At 33.6% G+C, this 21345-nt stretch overlaps 4 protein-coding genes and 1 pseudogene across 4 annotated transcripts; 4 read left to right on the top strand and 1 right to left on the bottom strand.

Annotated features, from left to right (window-relative positions):
- Window positions 1-1404: 1404 nt before the first annotated feature.
- On the top strand, window positions 1405-4676 carry LOC146931705 (protein trichome birefringence-like 39). The gene is made up of 5 exons (XM_085703264.1): window positions 1405-1752; window positions 1832-2003; window positions 3603-3778; window positions 3875-4033; window positions 4148-4676. The coding sequence occupies exons 1-5, from the start codon at window positions 1463-1465 to the stop codon at window positions 4434-4436; spliced, it is 1086 nt and encodes a 361-aa protein (XP_085559390.1). The 5' UTR covers window positions 1405-1462; the 3' UTR covers window positions 4437-4676.
- Window positions 4677-6397: 1721 nt separating this feature from the next.
- LOC146931704 (uncharacterized) lies at window positions 6398-6907 on the top strand. The gene has a single exon (XM_085707682.1). The coding sequence runs from the start codon at window positions 6398-6400 to the stop codon at window positions 6905-6907; it is 510 nt and encodes a 169-aa protein (XP_085563808.1).
- Window positions 6908-9726: 2819 nt separating this feature from the next.
- LOC146931703 (secreted RxLR effector protein 161 pseudogene) lies at window positions 9727-10380 on the top strand (annotated as a pseudogene).
- Window positions 10381-11759: 1379 nt separating this feature from the next.
- Window positions 11760-14620, top strand: LOC146931702 (uncharacterized). Its single transcript, XM_085703262.1, has 2 exons — window positions 11760-13585; window positions 13838-14620. The coding sequence occupies exons 1-2, from the start codon at window positions 13124-13126 to the stop codon at window positions 14498-14500; spliced, it is 1125 nt and encodes a 374-aa protein (XP_085559388.1). The 5' UTR covers window positions 11760-13123; the 3' UTR covers window positions 14501-14620.
- A 581-nt stretch (window positions 14621-15201) lies between these two features.
- LOC146931701 (signaling peptide TAXIMIN 1-like) lies at window positions 15202-15870 on the bottom strand. Its single transcript, XM_085703263.1, has 2 exons — window positions 15683-15870; window positions 15202-15576 (listed from the first exon to the last, which is right to left on the bottom strand). Exons 1-2 carry the CDS (start codon window positions 15790-15792, stop codon window positions 15453-15455), a joined length of 234 nt encoding a protein of 77 aa, XP_085559389.1. The 5' UTR covers window positions 15793-15870; the 3' UTR covers window positions 15202-15452.
- Window positions 15871-21345: the final 5475 nt, after the last annotated feature.

Genomic DNA, 21345 nt, shown 5'->3' with positions numbered 1-21345 from the left:
ATGCTTTTAACTATGTGAATGTGCCAAACGTCCCTATCAATAAAAAAAAAAACTAACTTAACTAATTTGGTTATAGGAGTTCCATGCATTTGCAAAGGATTCATGTTTCTCCATTTAATATTAACAAGGGTTTTTCAATAAAGAGAGCTAACTTAGGTTTAGGTGTATGTTTGGAATCGCTTTTGACAACAAATTTCGCGTTCAATTACAATTTTAACGTAGAAATGATGAAGTTACAAAAAAACTAAACTTCTTCCAAAACATCAAAATCCACGGTAAAAATGGTAAAAGCCACCGTTAAACCAAACAAATGAGATGCTTCATATAAGGTAGGGTTAATTATCTTTCTAGTCCCTATAAAATAGCGACTTTGTAAATTTAGTCACAAGGTCTAAAAAAGCGACTAAAAATGCTATTAAAATTAAGTAAGGACTAAACTCACAAGGTCGCTATTTTATAGGGACTAGAAACATAATTAAGCCTATAAGGTAATAATCCAAAAAAGAACATTTTTGTTCAAATTTGTCAGCTAATAAAAGCAAAAGATGCACATGATAGAGTCAACTAATGTATGCTTGGTCAATTATCCAAATTCCAAATGATATTTCTGACTTGTGAAAACTGTCATTGTATATCAACAACAGCTGCCTAATCAATTGAAGAATCACAACTGAGGCAGGCTCTGCACCTGAACACAAAGTTATCCTTAAATAACTGAAAAAAGCTGAAAGAAGAATATAAGTACCATATATTAATATAATATTAATATTACACACAAAACAAAACTAAAGGGTAAATATGACAATCACCAATGTTATTCACATAGCTTGAAATAACATAGATCCATGTTTATAGCCAAAAAATGTCCAAAAATGTCCAATCATTATTTTATCCTTAAGTAAGAAAAAATTCAATTCCATGACAGGACATTTTCAGTTCTGTCTTTTTGTGTGGCTTAAGTATTATTTTTGAATCACAACAAACATGATTCCAAGATATCTTAAAGCTAAGGTAACATCCTACCCCACAAGATGCTAAGGTTAAAAGGTTACAACTTACATTCAAAATTTCACTTTATCTTGCATAATTAAAATACTCCGCAAAGTCGTGATTCAATTTCTGTTGTCGGCGTAGAAATTTTTTGATAGATAATTCGTGAATATTTCTGTTAATGTTCATTGAGTCTGTGTAAAGGTCTTTCTCAACTTTAATGAGTCTCGAAGTCGAACCCACCTAAATTTTGAGGAAAAAAAATCTAAAATAAAAGAAAAAATACTTAAATGAAACCAAAGGTGTTCTGTTTCCACATTCCATGTAGGATCGTGGAACCCTCCTCTTTCTCTCTCTACATCTTTTTGCAGACACTATTATATAAGAACATGATTAGGTGACAAGTTTATCTTCACTCTTTAGTCCTTTTTTCATTCAAAAAAAATCGTGGGTTGGGAACAAAACCCAAGAAATGGTTTCAGTGCTTGTAAATGCTCTGCTTCTAACTCTGTTTCTGTTTTCCCACCAAACAAAATCAGAGGATTTTAACTCTTTCAGCAATGAGACCAACTTTGAAGTCAGTAACATTGCAGGAACATGTAACTTGTTCCGTGGCAAATGGGTCTACGACGCTTCATATCCTCTCTATAACCCTTCAACTTGTCCTTTCATAGATCCACAGTTCAATTGTCAGAAACATGGTCGCAAAGATAAGCTTTACCAGAAATATAGGTGGATGCCATTTTCTTGTAACATGCCAAGGTACAATTTTTGTTACCATTTTGTGTTCTTTTGTTGGTTTTTATGGTTGTAGCTATAGTTGTGATAAATTGTTTCGCAGGTTCAATGGTTTGAACTTTCTGAAGGGTAATAGAGGGAAGAAGATTATGTTTGTTGGTGACTCTTTGAGCTTAAACCAGTTCAATTCGTTAGCTTGTATGATCCATGCTGCTGTACCAAATTCTAGAAGCACATTCAGACAAAGAGATGCTATCTCTTCAGTCACATTTGAGGTTGGTTCTTTTCATTCCTTCACTTTTATGCCTTTTGTGTAATGAAGCACGAACACTCCTTGGATTATGTGTGTCTCGGTGTCGGACACGTGTCGCGTCCGATACGACACCGACCCTTGTAATTACATTGAATTATGTGATTTTTTCTAATTATTAGTTGTGTCAGTGTGTCAGTGTCTGTGTCATGTCCGGTGTCCGTAACCGTGATTCACTTTCATTGTTTTAAAATTTAAATTTAAACCAATAGTGTTTTTTTAATTGGTTTTTTGTTTGTTTTAATGATGAAAGCTAACTAAGTCATGTCATTTTCTGTTTTGCTTTTTGAAACTTTTGTTGTGTTATTACAAAATTGAACTGAAATTTTGTGACACTTCTGATCTATTTGAGTATTACAAGCCTTGAGGTTAGAACATGATGGTGTGCATATTTGTGTGTTAAAGTGAAGTTTGAGCAATAAAGAATTGATGTGATTGGTTGGAGGCTTTCCTTTGTGTTGGGGACATTTTCTAATGATAATTTAAGAGATAATAAATGTTTGTCTTCAGATACTTAGACCCACTTTTGTGGCAATTTTTTACCAACTCAAACATGCACATAATGTAATTTTTTTCATCTAGTCTAGATCAACAAAGAGAAAATAAACGGTACTAGTACTACTCTTTATTTTTTTGAGAGGATAGTACCATTCTTTATTGTTTCTCAAACTTTTTTATTAGAACAGACGTGGAGTTTCAAATGCCACAAATTCATGACGTATTTTATTTATGATGAAAAGTGGAATTGTTTCTTTCCCTTGTTACTTCATTTTCAAAACTTGCTTAAAGCAAACTACAGTAATTTTCAGCGGTTCCTATGCAAAAGAACTAGACAAGAAAATGAACTTTGGTCCTCTCAAAATAAAATAAAAAATGAACTTTGTTTTTGACATAATAAACCTTGAACTTTATCCTATAAAACGTTGTCAAATAAATTTATGTTTAGAGCAATGATTATTTTTTTTGTTAAACATCCGGTTTTTATATTAACACTTTGACACCTAAAGTTTTGTTGGTATTTAACATCTAATAATTTAATTCTATGCTATTTTTTAAATTATTATAAAGTGAACTTAAATTTTGAATTAATTTTATATGAGTAACCAACCGAATTTCAGGATTCCAAAAAATCCTAATCTTTTTTTAATTCATTACATTTGTTGTAACTAAATTATGATATAGACAACGACTGCAACAAACATTGCTTTACGAAACCCTTTTTTTTTCATGGTCCCATGGTCCTGTTTCAGCAAATGTAATGAATGATAATAATTTGCTATTTATCATTTTTTTCCTACCACCTACCAGTAAATCTGATTAATTGCTTCATAATGTTTGTTTATCATATAAGTTTTCATAATGCTATTTATACAATGTGACTGGTATAATTATTGGTCATAAGTGTATCAAACTGGAACTTCAATAGTGACATACTAACATTGAACATTAAGATAACGGTTATAGCTTGTGAAATAAGTAAATAACTACATATAATTTATGAAAAGAACGTGAAAATGAACACAAGCAATCTATGTATATAACTAAATGTTATTGTTGTTTTTAGGAGTATGGGCTTGAGTTATTTCTATACCGCACAGCATACTTGGTGGACCTTGATCATGATAAAGAAGGACGAGTATTGAAGCTTGACTCAATCAAGAGTGGTGAAGCTTGGAGAGGAATGGATGTGTTGATCTTCAACACGTGGCATTGGTGGACCCACACTGGAAGCTCACAACCGTAGGATCATTCTCTCACATTCATATTATTCATATTTTTATTGCCATGATTAATTAATGATGCTAATGTTTTTGTGACTTGAAAAATTCATGACAGATGGGATTATATTCAGGAGAATAAAAAGTTGTATAAAGACATGAATCGTTTTGTTGCATTCTACAAAGGACTACAAACTTGGGCTAGGTGGGTTGAAATGAATGTTAATCCAGCACAAACCAAAGTCTTCTTCTTAGGAATTTCTCCTGTACATTACCAGTAAGTTATTAATATCTAATTAATTAAATGTATGCATTAATCAACACACATTGAACATTTTTGTACATTGTATTAAAATTAAGCTCTAAAAATATATATGGTGTATGGTATTAGGGGGAGAGATTGGAACCAACCAACAAAGTCATGCATGAGTGAGAAAGTGCCATATTTTGGTTTGAAATACCCTGGAGGGACACCAATGGCTTGGATGGTGGTGAACAAGGTGTTGAGAAGGATGAGTAAGCCAGTTTATTTCTTAGATGTGACAACTCTTTCACAATACAGAAAAGATGCACATCCTGAAGGTTATAGTGGTGTTATGGCAACTGATTGTAGCCACTGGTGTCTTCCTGGACTTCCTGATACTTGGAATCAGCTTCTCTATGCAGCACTTTCTCATTGAAAAAAAACAACTATTGAACCTTGACAAATTAATTTGTTTGTAAGGTTCTACTTATTTTAGAGGAAAATCCATTGTTTTCAAATTTAGGAAATATTTGATTTGATGTTTCGGTTCTTGTAATTGGGCAATAAAGGTTGGATGGTCCAATGTCTAAAATTGTAAATGTTCATTGTTTAGGCAGAAATTTGCCTTTAATTGTACCAAATATGTTTTCAATTTGAATAGTATATCTTGGAAGGATTTGGTGTCTTGTTGTAAATCAAGTAGATGCTGAAGTTGCCTTTTCTAAAGCTTTTGATTTGAATAAAAAAAATGCAAGAGAATCTCATGTAATTTATAAGTTTCACATGTCAGATTTGAATGCACGCTGTTTACACTCCAAGGATCACGCCATTTGCCCATTGGTGCCCAAACACTAGTATCATGTTTTTTTGAACAATCACACTAGTATCATGTTAAAAGTGTATGTTTGATATCACAATGGGTATGTCCGAATTACGATGACCCACATGTCAGAATTACGATGACCCACCATGATTTTGTCACACACACCATAATACTGAACATATGCATAGTAAATTCGCGCGATTCACGATAAATTATGTGTTGAGTGTGAGAGAAATTTCCAAAATATATTTGAAAAGTTGCAATGGTTAAATAAAGACCTTTTAGTGAAAAGGTGTATTGCTTGACAATTGAAGCAATGTAACCATTCATGAACAAACTCTTTCAAATGGTTGTGTCTCTTCACCAAATGACATAAGTTTCTATATAAATAGAGGCATTATGGAGGCAGAAAATCATTCAGAAAAATAGATATAAAATCATTTTGTTGTGTGTCATAGTTCTGCCGAAAATTATACTAAATCATTCTTTCTTTTCTCTAGTGCACGAGGGAAATTGACAGAACTTTATTCTATAAACTACCATTGTCAATATGCTTGGTGTGAATGTACAAGTCACGTCAATGATTCCATTGTATCCTGAAGGGGATTTGCCGGTATAACCCTTTTGCATCTGGTTGGCATAACTGGTGGGGGCAAATCGAACCTAAAGGCTAGTGTGTCCCACACACGCTTTGGAATTTATGTGCACACTTTATCATGTTCATCTTCTTGGTAAAGTTATTGTAGCAGACCCCCAACACAAGTTCTAACAATCTTTAGGTTCGATTTATTTGTGATTAATTAATGGCTGCAACGTTGATGGAAAGATGAACGCTCAAATTCTTATTTATTCATGACCATAGTGAAAGGTACATAATCGATTTATATGAATTCATTTAGTTGTGGCATTACAATTATTTTAATGCATGAAATTCATGGATAAATTTGACACTAAATTTGAACATTTGATTGGAGTGAAAATAAGGAACTGCTGTTTTATGAAGATCCAAATAGAAGTGATAAAAATACAAGTATGGAAGATTGTGTTTTTAAAATTACGTGGCTATAAATTTTTGTAATGATAAAAATAAGTATGATAGTGCAATATATCACAAATTTGCATATAGCCCAGCACATGTTTTACTGTTTTCGCTGAAATGAAAACATAAGGACTCAATTGAATTCTTTAGAATGATGATATTTGAATTTGTCTCTTATTATTACTTAACAACAAACAAAAATCGAAAAATTGCATGACTAGGATTTATGAAGGGTATGCATACAAGGTTACTTAGTATGCAAGTTGTGTATAAGGCTATATATAGCCAAACCCTTTAACAATAATGATACTTGAGTATCTTGCAACTCAACAAGTGGTATCAGGAGCTTAGAAGGGCCCTGAATTCTTTCTCACTTCAAAAGAAAAATGCAGTTTTGTTTGAAGAGAGAGAGAGAGAGAAACAGAGTTTGTTACGACTGTTAGGAGAGAGAGAAAGAGAGAAACAAAGTTAGTTACGGTGGTTCTCAAAACAGTTACGGCGGTTTCCACCCTCCTTCATCTTCTACCTTGGAACCATGACGGAATCTTCATCGTTTCTCCAACCTGCAATACCAAAGTTTGACGGATTTTATGATCACTGGTCCATGTTAATGGAAAATCTTCTTCGTTCCAAAGAATATTGGAACCTGATTGAAAATGGAGTCACGGTTGCACCTCCAAACGCAACACCAGAACAGAGAAGGCTTGCAGATGAAAGCAAACTTCGTGATTTGAAGGCGAAGAACTACCTCTTTCAATCCATAGATAGATCAATCATGGAGACTATTCTTGTTCGTGACACTGCCAAAGATATATGGGATTCCATGCGAAGGAAGTATCAAGGCTCAACAAAGGTAAAACGTGCTCAATTGCAAACTTTACGTAGAGAATTTGAAGTTCTTGCTATGAAAGAAGGTGAAACTGTGAATGAATACATCTCAAGAACTCTTGCAATTGCTAATCGTATGACTGCTCATGGTGAAAGATTAGAGCAAACTGTGATTGTTGAGAAAGTGTTAAGATCTATGACTTCAAGATTCAATTAAGTTGTGTGTTCAATTGAGGAATCAAACGATGTTACAACACTCTCCATTGATGAGTTACAGAGCAGTCTTCTTGTTCATGAACAAAGAATGCAATCTCAGCTTGTTAAAGAGGAGGAACAAGCACTAAAGGTCTCTGGAAGAGGTAATGGGCGTGGAAGGGGTGCAAGAACTGGATCCAGAGGTCGTGGAAGAGGAAGACAAGGAAAGGAATATGTTGAATGTTTCAAGTGTCACAAACTGGGTCATTATCAGAGTGAATGTCCAAGTTGGGGTGAAAATGATGCAAATTATGCAGCATTTGATGATAGTGAAGAAATGCTCCTTATGGCACAGCATCAAAATTTAGTTCAGGCCAAAGATGAGGTATGGTTCTTGGACTCAGGCTGTAGTAATCATATGGTAGGGTCTAAAGACTGGTTGTTTGACTTTGATGATAGCTTTAGATCCTCAGTGAAGTTAGGAAATGATTCAAAGATGCATGTTATGGGAAAGGGTAATCTGAAATTGTTCATTGGAGGAATAGTTCAAGTGATAACAGATGTGCATTATTTGCCTGGTTTGAGCAACAATCTTCTGAGTATAGGTCAGCTTCAACAAAAGAATCTCACTATTGTGTTTCAAAAAGACTCTTGTAAAGTGTTTCATGAAGAAAAGGGATTGATAATGTCTACACAGATGTCATCCAATAGGATGTACATCATATATGCACCTGTTATTATCCCTATGTGCTTAAAGACATCAAACATAACTGAGACAAAGCTGTGGCATGATAGATATGGACACTTGAGCTTTAAAGGTTTGAATACATTAGTGAAGAAGGAAATGGTGAGAGATTTGCCTGTACTGAAGGAAGAAACTGATGTGTGCTCTGATTGCATGATGGGGAAGCAACATAGAGAGTCAATTCCTAAGAAAGCAAAGTGGAGAGCCTCAAAGAAGCTGGAGTTGATTCACAGTGATGTGTGTGGACCTATCAATCCACAATCAAATGGTGGAAATAGGTACTTTGTTACTTTTACAGATGATTTCAGTAGAAAAACATGGGTTTATTTTCTGCATGATAAAGCCAGTGTTTTTGAAGTGTTTAAGAAATTTAAAGCATATGTTGAGGGTGAATCTGGATGTAGAATTCAATGCTTAAGAACTGATAGGGGAGGAGAGTTTACTTCTAATGAGTTTAACAACTTCTGCAGCAATCAAGGCATCAAGAGACAGCTAACAACTGCTTACACACCTCAGCAAAATGGTGTCTCAGAAAGGAAAAACAGGACTCTGATGAACATAGTGAGATGCTTGCTTAATGGAAGAAATGTGCCTAAGATGTTTTGGCCTGAAGCAGTCAAATGGGCAGCATATGTGATGAATAGAAGTCCAACTCTATCAGTCAAAAACATTACCCCAGAAGAGGCATGGAGTGATGTCAAACCCACAGTAAAACATTTTAGAGTGTTTGGTTGCCTTGCATTTGTCCACATTCCAGATGTGAATAGGAAGAAGCTAGATAGCAGAAGCACAAAATGTGTATTGCTTGGTGTCAGTGAAGAATCCAAAGCCTATAAACTCTATGATCCAGTTTCAAAGAGAACCATTATCAGTAAAGATGTGATATTTGAAGAATCAAAGGGTTGGGATTGGGATGAGAAAGTCACAACTGGAATGATAGAAATGGAAGACAGCTATGAAAATGGTAATGGTGGCAACAATGAACCCACTGGTGATGAAGAAAATGTAAATGAAGATGATGAACAAGTCAGCAGTGAATCATCAGACAATAATAGCACAGTTGGGGAAGATTCTGAAGCTGAAACCAGTAATCAACCAGATGACAGAAGGGCAAGAAACAAGCCAAGATATCTGCATGATTATGTCACTGGTCAAGAGCTAGAAGATGAGATAGAACAACATAATCTAGCTGTGTTTAGCACCAATAATGACCCTATTACTTATGAAGAGGCTGTGAAGCATGAAGAGTGGAGAAATGCAATGGATCAGGAGATTGAATCCATTGAGAAAAATGAAACATGGGATCTCACTAGCTTACCTTCTGGTGCCAAAAAGATTGGTGTTAAATGGGTTTATAAAACCAATTTGAATGAGAAAGGGAAGGTAGAAAAGTATAAAGCTAGATTGGTAGCTAAAGACTACTCTCAACAGTATGGAATAGACTATAATGAGGTGTTTGCACCAGTTGCAAGGTGGGACACAATAAGAAGCATATTGTCTGTTGCTGCTTGCAATAACTGGAGTGTATATCAACTAGATGTGAAGAGTGCTTTTTTGCATGGTGAGCTGACTGAGAATGTGTATGTAGAGCAGCCTGAAGGGTACCAAAGAAAGGGAAATGACAAAGTGTACAAGTTGAAGAAGGCATTATATGGTTTGAAACAAGCTCCAAGAGCTTGGTATAGTAAGATTGAAGCCTATTTCTTTCAGGAAAAGTTTGATAAGTGTCCTCATGAGCATACCTTGTTTGTAAAGCATGTTAAAGGTAAAACACTGATTGTCAGCTTATATGTAGATGATTTGATCTACACTGGAAATTGTGAAGAACTGTTTGAGGAATTTAAAGACTCTATGAAGAAGAATTTTGCAATGACAGATCTGGGAAAGATGAAATATTTCCTTGGAGTAGAAGTAACTCAGAATGCAAAGGGTATATTCATACATCAACAGAAATATGCAAGAGAAATTTTGTCTAAGTTTGGTATGGAAGCTTGTAACGTGGTATGCAATCCAATTGTGCCAGGAAGCAAGCTTACAAAAGATGAAGGTGGAAGGTGTGTTGATGTAACCAGCTTTAAGCAAATGATAGGAGCTTAATGTATCTTCTTGCAACAAGGCCTGATATAGCTTACTCAGTGTGTTTAATAGCTAGATTCATGGAAAAACCAACTGAGATGCATCAAGCAGCTGTGAAACGTATTCTTAGGTATCTTAAAGGTACTGTCAGTCTTGGAATATTGTATGAAAAGAAGAAAATGAGTTACAGACTTGAGGGATGGACTGATTCAGATTATGCTGGGGACTTAGATGATAGAAAGAGTACCTCAGGCTATGTGTTTAAGCTGGGAACTGGAGCTTTGTCATGGTCATCCAAGAAGCAACCTATTGTTACCCTATCTACTACAGAAGCTGAGTTTGTTGCAGCCTCATCATGTGCCTGTCAAGCTATATGGCTGAGAAGGATTCTTCATCATCTCAATCAGACACAGGAAGAGAGCACAAAACTCTTTTGTGATAACAATTCATCCATCAAGCTCTCCAAAAATCCTGTCATGCATGGAAGGTGCAAGCATATTGATGTCAGGTTTCACTTCTTAAGGGATCTCACAAAGGATGAAGTGGTTGAATTAGTTCACTGCAAGACTGAAGATCAAATTGCTGACATATTCACCAAGCCTCTGAAGTTAGAAAGCTTCTGCAGATTGAGAGCCAAGCTTGGAATATGTGATTTTGATAGTCTAGACTGTTGATATGTGTTTCTGAGTTGTATTTTTCTGTTATGTCTTTGTTTGCCTTAATCTGTAATTTTTTCTAGTAGATTTCAGATTAGGGGAGTGTATTGAAGGGTATGCATACAAGGTTACTTAGTATGCAAGTTGTGTATAAGGCTATATATAGCCAAACCCTTTAACAATAATGATACTTGAGTATTTTGCAACTCAACAATTTAAGCCCAGTTCACAAAACCGTGAAGGCATATTCTCTGTGTGCCGTTTGGGGACAAATCAGATGATGTTATTAATGGTGCATTGTAAGTCTATTTGAATGTTCATATTGTTCATTGTTTAAATATTTATAAAAGGTTTTCAGTTTTGTATGATATGACTTGCATGTTTAAACCCATGTTATGAAGTTAAAATTGATTATGACATTCTTTTATGATTATATTACATTTTGCTATGTATGTTTAATGCATTCAATGTATGATATATCTTGACAAATTGAAATGCATGTTAAATATTTTAATAACAACGGTGTAATGACATAAAATTTTGTGTATTACTACAATATACTCAATTGACAAAAGTGTCATGATATAATGATAGTTGGTGAATACTATCAAGAGTATATAAGTTGATCCATAGACATGGCTATGAGAATTTAAAATCTATGTGAATGATTGAATATTCAAAGTTTATTATGAGAATTTAAAATCTATGTGAATGATTGAATATTCAAAGTTTATAAAAGTTAAAAGAAAATCTTGCAATTATTTGACGAAATGATTGACAACGATATGATGTTTTGAAAATGATGTTGAATACATTGAAGACATTATTAGGAATGTGGTACAAGCCCATATCTAGTTGATCATCAATGGTGGAAAATCAACTCACACTTGAATAACATCAAGTCTTGAGTTCAATGATTAAAATACACTATTAGAATGATTGAAGTACTTGATAATAGATACATCCCAAGAGATTAAAAGTACTTGGACCATAATAATGAATGTGGTAGGATGAGATTTTTCTCTTAATAGACGTATAGCATATGTTTGCTGGAATGCTTATTATGGGAGCATTTCTGATATAGTCTACCTATATGAGAATGAAGTGGGGCCGCTTCATAGAATTCAAGGGCTTGACTCTTATATTCTCATGAAAAGGATACGCGGACACAAGGCCTTAACAAATGTGTCATTGCTAAAATTCGATCAATGATACCGAGATTTCAAGTGTGAGTTATGCACATTTGTTCTATGAATAGTTGGTTCAAAGCTTGCCTACCATACTATTTGGGGATGAGTGAAAACTTAACTCACTAAGTAAAGGTTCAAATCGTGAGATACCTTTATCTGAAACCATGATATTTCCGTAATAATGGATTTAGATATATTTTGAAAATGGTGGGGGATTGTGAGTGAAATTTCCAAAATATATTTGAAAAGTTGCAATGGTTAAATAAAGACCTTTTAGTGAAAATGTGTATTGCTTGACAATTGAAGCAATGTAACCATTCATGAACAAACTCTTTCAAATGGTTGTGTCTCTTCACCAAAGGACATAAGTTTCTATATAAATAGAGACATTATGGAGGCAGAAAATCATTCAGAAAAATAGGCATAAAATCATTTTGTCGTGTGTCATAGTTCTGCCGAAAATTATACTAAATCATTCTTTCTTTTCTCTAGTGCACGAGGGAAATTGACAGAACTTTATTCTGTAAACTACCATTGTCGATATGCTTGGTGTGAATGTGCAAGTCACGTCAATGATTCAATTGTATCCTGAAGGGGATTTGCCGGTATAACCCTTTTGCATACGGTTGGCATAACTGGTAGGGGCGAATCGAACCTAAAGGCTAGTGTGTCCCACACACGCTTTGGAATTTATGTGCACACTTCATCATGTTCATCTTCTTGGTAAAGTTATTGCAGCAGACCCCCAACACAAGTTCTAACATAGAGTGGGATAATATAGCATTTAGGGAGAGTAGTTTGCCGGCCATTACAATACTACTTGACTTGAGAGATCACTCTTTATAGTTGCATGTAAAAGATACTTACTTTATGAAAAAAAAAAAAAAAAAGTTTCTAAGATCAAACTGTAATAGCACACATATTGTGCGTAATATAGCACTATATCAGCACAATAAGTTAAAATTTAATAATCATCGTACTAGTTAGTTGTCTGAAATATTGTGAGTTTCAAATTCTACACCAAGTTAATGGAATAGCAACCAAAAATATGTGTTAACCTTATGGAAGAAATTTTACTTCGCGTAAAAAATGTACATATATTTATATAATGATATGATGATAACGTCAAAAAAAAAAAAAAAAGATATGATGATGGGTACGTTGAGTGGAAATAAATGGAAGGAATGGTGATAAGGAAGGAATATGAATAATACCAAGTGATGAACCAATAAACGAGGTAATAGGTGTGGTGTGTTCCAGAGAACTCCAGTGTAATAACAAAACATTCCTTCTTCTAAACTTTGACGTGTCTCAATTAATCTGACAAGTTAGCTCGTGGCATTGTTTGAATTAAGAAGCTGAATCACTGCAATTGGTTTGAAAATGATTCCTAGGCTACTTTGTTACACCACATGTCCTTCCCCATGCAAACCTCATCCTCTTCACATTTCAGACTTCAAACCGACATGTCCCTATCTTGTTCTTTTAAACTCACACTTCAACTTCTTCTTCACCAATAGTAGAGAGCAGTGTATCATTGTTTTCAAACGTGAGATAACAAAACAAAAACCATGGCATCTGAACAAATGCTTCGCAGAGGAGTGTACCATGAGACGTTTTTGGAAGTAAGAGAGGTTCATATCCAGAAACATGGAAAAAACCTTGACAAAAACTTTGCTGCTGTTGGGAATGATATTAAGGAGAGAAATAAAGGAGGGTGTGATACTGATAACAAACAACAGCATATTGGAGAGTTGCACTCTGGTAGATACAACGAGGCTGAAGAAGCTAAAGGTGTTGGAGGTAATGCGAACAAGTTTGAAATGAAAGGTGTGGAAGAAGCTGCTAAAGGATTGAAGGACAGAGAAGAGAAAGAAACAAGAGATGGAGTGAAGGCAAAGCATGGAACAATAATGGAACACAAATGTCAGAAGACAATGGATGATACCATTGCAAATGCCCAAGAAAGAGCAAAACAAGAAGCAAGGAACAAAGAGGATGGATCACAAGCCAAAAGAGTTTCACAGAATAAGGTTTTTATTTCTATATGTATATCAAAGCCTCATCTTGATATCTATCTTTCTCTTTTATATACATATATTGATTCATTGAAAGCTCTATGCTTTTTTTATAACCATCCTTAACAACGTTTCTATTTGAAAATAGTACATGAATTAAGTGAATTAACTTAGTTGTTATGTATCCTGAAACTTAATATGCAATTTGCAAAATGTGTGTAGTCATTTTATTGTAACTTAAAATGAAAATTTGGCAATTGCAATTAGGAACCTAAGGAGAGGCCATCGGAAAAAACCACCACCAAAAGCTTTGAAGATACAAAAGGGCAGGACCAAGAAGGAATTGAGAAATCCAATGTTGTTTGTCCACTTCCACAGATTGCTAATGGAAGCAACACTGCGGAATGCTATCAAGGAGGTCAAGAGAACAAAGCAAAAGAGCAAGGAGTGATTGGGGAAACTAAAATCCATCATGCAGAAAAAATGAACAAAACTGAGGAAAGTTTACAAAGTCAAGAGAGAGGGAAAAGAAACAAAGTGTATGCTACTTATGCAGACGCTGTAAAAGCAAATGATTCCACAAAGAGTGTACAAGAACAAGAGCTAAATGAAAATATAGCTGAAATATGCTTTGAAGGAAAGAATGAACAACCTCGAGATGATGTTGTGCAGAAGGTGAAGGAGCCATTGGATAATAAGGTTACTGATGGTGGAGGTACAGTGTTGGGAGCTGTAGGTGAAACTGTGGCGGAGATTGGAGAAAACATGATTCAACCGGCGAAGAAAGTGATGGAAAAGAGTGAAGAGGGAAAAGAGGGTGGAGTTTTGGGTGCCATAGGTGAAACTGTTGCAGAAATTGCACAGACAACTAAGGTGCTTGCCCTTGGAGAAGGGGAAACAGAGTCAAAGCAGTCACACGCTAGTGTTTGATACCTCTTGATAGATATAAGCTGTTTTATCCAAATCTGCCTTATGAAGTTGTAAATAAATAAGAATTTCATTACGTGGTTCTATATAAAATAATACAAGTAATTAGACTTCTATTCTGCATCCTTATAGCAAATATGTGTTCCTTCTGCTTGCTAGTAAAGAGCTCGATATGTTTTAGCAGTCTCATAAAATTGTGGAATCATACAATAATGAACAATCACTTTGTTCTATGAATATTGCTCATAAGTTTCCTCAAATCCAGCTGTTAGTCCAATTCAATAATAAACAATGCAAAGTGCCCTTTGCTATGATACAAGTTGCAACAATCATTATGATTAACTCTTTAAAAAATAATTTTAAAACAGTTTTTCGCAACTCTTTTAGTCTACATTATTTTTTTCATTCAAACTCTCAATTATTGTGGACAATGACTTCAACCAAAAGGCTGATAACTTTTCCAATCAATCGCATTCAATAGGAAAAACACAAAGAGACTATCCGCGTGAGATGAAGACGAAGCAGGCATTCAGACATCGGTAGTCATTCGATCAACATCAGATGCTACAAAGACGAATCCTACTTTGTTATCTGATCTTGATTGGACGACTACAATGTTCTGAATGTGTCCAATTTCATTTCGATGATACAAGTTGAAATCAACAAGATGAACATGAAATTATTGAATGATGATAAAAACTATGTGAAAGCAAAATCATACAAGAACGATCATCATACAGATACTAGTTCTACATATAGTTCAAAGTAATAAACAAATTAATTCACAGATATCATTAACAGTAAGAAACAAAACTATAATTTTCTTTCTGTGCAACTAAAATTCATTAAACCCAAAAAATCAAACATCAACCTTAAAAACCCTAAATCACTCCCAATCAAAACAACAAAAATACTTTAAAAAAAAAAAGTCAAAGTCCAAGGAACTCTCTCTCTCTCAGCAGGGGATCTTAGAGGTGAACCACTCCATGACATGCAATGGAGCTTTGACCAATTCAAGCGCAAGTTCCACAATTATAGTTAAGCATAAACAACAAGGGCATATACAAGTAAGCGCCAATCTGCAAAATATGAATAAAAGTTTTGATTTTTATAGCGATTAGATCGAAACCCAGATCAAATATGAAGAAATCAAAGTAACCCAGAAGAGAGGGAAGAGTAATTTACCCGACAATCCAGATGAGTACACCAACGATTGAGATGAGAAGACAGAGAAAAGCGAAAGGAAGACCTAATAGAAAACCCAATGGTCTGCATTCACCTTCTGAATTGCACATCTTTTCTGATCACTACTTCTTCTCTTAACTCTTTCAATCGAATTTTCAAAGTACAAAGTGAAACCCTTTTTCTAGATTTATACCAAACTAAAATACTGCCACATCAGTATTAGATAGGTTTTTTTTTTTTTTTTATTACTCGACTAGATAACATATAAATTAGGGTTAATTATGTTTTTGGTCCCTACAAAATTGCGATCTTGTAAGTTTAGTCCTTACTTAATTTTAATAGCTTTTTTAATCCCTACAAAAAAAATTTGCACTCAATATTAGTCCTTACTCAATCCAAATTTGTTTAATTTATGCTTAAACTCTTAAGTTTTTCAACAATTTTTTACAAGCATATTAAGAACGTTATTAAAAGGTCCTCCGAAAATAATATCGCAAAAATTTGATTTCTACGTCCATATTTTTGTTAATTATATCTTAAACTTTTGTTGTTTTAAAAAATTCATATTTAATTTTATTTCATGTTAAAAAATTATAGATTTTAGTAAATGAACCTTTCATAGTGTTCTAAACTTGTATAAAAAGAATCGTTAAAAACTTTAAGAGTTTAAGGATAATTAAACAAAATTTATTTTAGCAGGGACTAAAATTATAAGTAAATTTTTTTTGTAGGGATTAAAAAAGCTATTAAAATTAAGTAAGGACTAAACTTAGAAGGTCGCAATTTTATAGGGACCAAAAACATATTTTACCCTATAAATTAATACTCCCTCGGTCTTAAATTATCATAAAAAGTTATCATAATTTCTTTTATTATCGAAAACGACAATTATTTATAAAAAAATTATATATCTTCTTATATCAAATGCACAATTTTCAATACAAACTTATATAATTTTGAACTTTTTAACGTGTGCAAGTTAACAAATGATGAAAAAATCCTAGTAAATATTAGGAAAAAGCACACTGATTTTTTTTTTTTTTTATCTTATTTCACTGATCCTTTATCTTTTTTTTTCCTTCCTATTTTTGCTCATTATCTATGAAAAGGTTTGCAAATTAACCTTTTTTCTGTATAACTTTTCTATTTAAAAAATGTTGAAATAATAATTTTCTTAGTATTTTTATTTTTTAAATTATTTTTACTGAAAATAAAGAAATTAATAAATCTAAAATAAACTCATATGAATTTTAACCAATTCATAAATCTAAATAAAGAAATTCATAAATCTAAAAAAAACTAATTTATTGAAACATATAGTTTTAACAAATATATGAATGTCCAAACAAAGAATGTGTTAAAACTAATTCTTTATCATAGTTTCAACACATTCTTTGTCACATATTTTTCAACACACTTTATTTATTTGTTAAAACTCATATGATTCTTGTACCAACCTTCTAAACCATTTTTTATTCTAAATAAAACTTTTTTATTATTTGTTAAAACATTCTTCATGGTCAAGGCATGAGAGATAATGTTTTTACCATGAACTTCACACCTACATTCATGAACTTCACCCTCACATTTTAGAAAATTGCTGTTCACACATGTGAGAAAGTTGTGGCACACATGTAAAATACGTTTTTGTCCCCTCGGCAGTTAACTGCCGAGGAATTCAAAATACGGCTGCAGTTAACTGCCGAGGAAAACCTCGGTAGTTAACTTCCGAGGAAAGCATTTATGCAGACAGCAGGATCTGCATTAATGCTAACCCTTACAAAGCCGTTTTTAGGCCAGTTTTGACCTGTAATTTCACCAGAGCATTTCCATAGGCAATTCAAATTATACAACAATGAAACTCGGTCATAAACAAGAAAAATACAATATCTTTTACATTTGTCCATAATTAAATCAAACCGACATTTGGTTCAAACCACACAAAAGTTTAAAATTCATCAAAACGGAACATAGTGTCCATAATCAAACAACACATTACAAGTCATTACACATCATTACACATCATTAAATTAAATCCCTACTTACATTCATTACAATTGCATATGGAACGAACATATATATATATAATACATTATTTTCCACCATATTCCTAAACATAAATCCGACGTCGCTATCGTCTTTAATAATCCAAGGCGTATAGCTTGCCGTTTTCCATGTGAATTCATCTCTATCTTCTCCTAGGTCTATCATTGGCATTAGAGCAGACAAGTGACGTGTATATTGATTTTCACCAAGATGCTCAAAATAAGTGTTAAGTTGTGTCTTCAAATCATCAATAGAGTCTGTCGGTGTTATCATAACCTTAACCGTCTTTTTAAACGCGCAATACCTAACACGCCCTTCAATTCTTGCAACCTCTGACATGTTTCACTTGACAAAAGCTTTAACAAAATAATCATAGATTAGAACAAAATTAAATGGAATGTAATAACGAATAAATCAAATACGTAAACATTAATAAGCTATAAATAAGTATTGCACTAGTTTCAAGTCAATAAAAGTCATATTATCATATATATCAATATCAATTACATAATGTTACTTATATATTGGCCACAAAAAATTGGCATTACAATTTTGACCCCAAAATATACGTCGGTGTAATTTCTACCCAAAAAAAAGGACTAACACCGACAAAAAAATTACCGTAATATGACAGTAGATATATTAAGAATCCAGCCTAATTTACAACTGAAGTTACTTTGATTTGGTGTCCACTCAACACCACAACAACAACAATCAAGTCTTACCCCACTTAGTGGAGGTCGACTATATGAAATTATGAATCAAAAGACGCAATAGTGTTTTTAGCAAAAATCATGTCTTTCTTCAACTCATTTATTTTTAGATCATTCTTTATAGTTTTTATAGGTCTACCTCTACCTCTAGCGATATGGTGACTCTCCTTCATCTGATCTACTGTTCTAACTACAAAATCAACAAGTCTTCACTCTATGTGCTCAAACCACCTAAGTTTAGTTTCTACCATCTTTTCTACTATATGTGCTACATCAACTCTCTCTGATGTCGTCATTTCTAATTCTATCACATCTAATTTTACCACACATTCAACGCAACATCCTGGTTTTTGCTCTGCTTACTTTATGTTCATGTTAGTTCTTCACCATCCAGCACTCTGTCTCGTACAACATCGCGGTCTTATCACTGTTTGATAAAAAAATTCCCTTCAACTAAAGTGGTATTTTCACATCACATAAAATTTCACCTTCACTTTTCATCAATCCCTTTTCATCAAAATGCATCGCTTTGCTTGGAGCTATGTACGTTAAGCCTCTCCTTTCATGATCATAAATCCATTTGAGGGGGCTATAGCTTTATTTTTGGTAACAGGTGAAATAGTCCAATCGTAATCTTAGACAATGAACTAAATGCATAAACGACTAAATGAGTTTAAAATGAGATTGGTAAAGATATTAGGGTGATGTGTGCTTTATGTTACGCTAACTATATATTTGGATAGCTCAATTGATTTGGCTAAGAAATAAGGAGTTTGAGGTCTTAATTTACTTTAACCTCGAACAAAAGGAGAAAAACTAATCTAATAACTGATTACTAACATTTGTCATTCAAAACCCATTTTAATTGTTCTGATCGTGCTAGTTTGGGAGTGTGCACCTCTCACGCTCTCAAGTTTGATTCTCTCTAGTGACAGTGACAATTTTGGTGGGTTAGTTTGACTTCTTAAAAAAAAATGTCATTCAAAATTTAAAAAAAAAAAAAAAACATTTTGTTTGTTGTTAATTGTGTGAGGTCCTTACTGTGTAAGACAATTAATGCATGCATTTTATATTTCTATACGTGTGTCTTGAGCCGTAATTAATATATGTCAATGGTTATGTGCATGTGATCTGTGTAATGTGATTGTGCTAAGTCCTTCTAAAGGCAGTGTTGTTAAGCCGGCAAGAGCCTGATCCGACTGAGTGCTGACTCAAGTTCAACAAGGGGAGAAAGTGGTAGTGTTAGGGTTAATAATCCCTAATTATTGAACTAAACTTCCCTCAGTCGTCCATTGAAGTAGTAACACAGGCTTACTCTGAGAGGAATGTTCCAATTATGTGTCACCATCATATAGATAGGGTGTGATGAGTCCAATATCAGAGAACACAATGTTTGTAATGTGTCTGAGTGGTGGTAGATCTCTCAATCAAGCAGTATCTAGGAACTCATTGTGTATATGTCGTCATCATATAGGTTTTTTTTTTTTTTTTTTCTGTATAGAGTAATTGCAACTCAAGAAATTAAAAGTCCAATATCGTTTGACTAGTTCATTTTTCACTTAGATATACCAATTCTATTTTCAAAAAAATACCGGTTCATGTGTAATGAATACAATTTGTAATTATAAACTTAATACCACAGTACACTGAAAAACTTATTTTAAAACCAATTCAAATATAAACCGGCTCGAATACAACAACCACAATTATCGACTTATCCCACTAAATGAGATCAACTAATAAATCAACTCGAATATAAAAATTATTCGAACAAAAAACTAGTTTTAAACATAGTTTATACATTTTAAACTAGTTCATACCGTGACTCAGTTCGGAACCAAATTGAAACTAGTTTGGGGAAAATCTAGTTTTTGAGAATCGAACCCGATCATAAACTTATTTCTTAATCTAATTTCGTTTAATTTTTGAACTGCGCACACCCAATACTATATTGTATTTTTCTGCATATTTTGCGAAGAGTATTTAAATGTGGTAAAGTAAAGAAAAAGAAACACATGTCATAATCATATAAGTGTAAGACATCACTTGTGCTGGAGAAGGTAGACATGCTTAATATTAGGCGTGTTAATGTATGACTAATTTGGATTGACTTATTTAAGTTTATCTATGGACAAATTATTTTATCCTTTGTTATAGAAATAGGTTACACGAGCTATACATAAGCGATTATCATAATAAGCACTTGCGCTTAAGCTACAAATAAGTTGCTCATTCAAAACGGTCTTAAGTGTTTTTGTCACCATTTTAGCACTCAATTTATTTTTCAATACACGTACTCAATATTTAGAGGAGCTACCACAAACTACCCTATAACCGAGGTTAAGTCAGTTCTAAGTAGCAACTGTAGCTTAAACTGTTAAAGCTTTCTTTTTAATTGTCATCATATTTTTAGTGGGAAAACATGGAGTGCTGCGCATTTTGAACCTTCAGTTACATTATATTAATTTTATGGTACATAATTATATGGTTCAACCATCAAGATCAAGATTGAGATGCCTTCTATGTATGCTGCTTTAATTTGTGACCTTTGTCCTTTGGCTTGCCTCAAAGGCATCCAAAATGTATCATTCCTGGCTTAAACTCAATGAAGAGAGCTTTCTGTCCCCATGCTACTCTAAGGCTACTCTAATCCCCTTTTAATTTGGATCTATCAGTTTCTACTTATAAATGTACTAAGCTCTCCCCTGATCGAAAATACAACGGTGAATCGAAAGTGGTATCTCATTACAACATTAAACATAGTGTCCCAACCACTTGTGCCATACCCCCTAATATCTCTTATTTTAGATTAATAAAAGTTAAAGAGAGTTGGATCCAAAGGCTCAACGGATGCTTATAAAAAGATGATAAATAGCATATTTTTATATTAGCTTTTAATGCGAG

Source organism: Medicago sativa, chromosome 4 (genome assembly GCF_051527215.1).
Source record: "Medicago sativa cultivar Bolivia chromosome 4, Bolivia_mono, whole genome shotgun sequence".
Taxonomy (NCBI): domain Eukaryota; kingdom Viridiplantae; phylum Streptophyta; class Magnoliopsida; order Fabales; family Fabaceae; genus Medicago; species Medicago sativa.
This window is presented reverse-complemented; position numbering and strand designations above follow the sequence as displayed.

Coding starts and splice junctions, on each gene's coding strand:
- LOC146931704 (XM_085707682.1), top strand. CDS start 6,398: ATGACGGAATCTTCATCGTTTCTCCAACCTGCAATACCAAAGTTTGAC.
- LOC146931701 (XM_085703263.1), bottom strand. CDS start 15,792: ATGTGCAATTCAGAAGGTGAATGCAGACCATTGGGTTTTCTATTAGGT. Junction 15,577..15,682: donor GTACTCATCTGGATTGTCGG/GTAAATTACTCT, acceptor CATATTTTGCAG/ATTGGCGCTTACTTGTATAT.
- LOC146931702 (XM_085703262.1), top strand. CDS start 13,124: ATGGCATCTGAACAAATGCTTCGCAGAGGAGTGTACCATGAGACGTTT. Junction 13,586..13,837: donor AAAGAGTTTCACAGAATAAG/GTTTTTATTTCT, acceptor AATTGCAATTAG/GAACCTAAGGAGAGGCCATC.
- LOC146931705 (XM_085703264.1), top strand. CDS start 1,463: ATGGTTTCAGTGCTTGTAAATGCTCTGCTTCTAACTCTGTTTCTGTTT. Junction 3,779..3,874: donor CACACTGGAAGCTCACAACC/GTAGGATCATTC, acceptor AATTCATGACAG/ATGGGATTATATTCAGGAGA. Junction 4,034..4,147: donor ATTTCTCCTGTACATTACCA/GTAAGTTATTAA, acceptor GTATGGTATTAG/GGGGAGAGATTGGAACCAAC.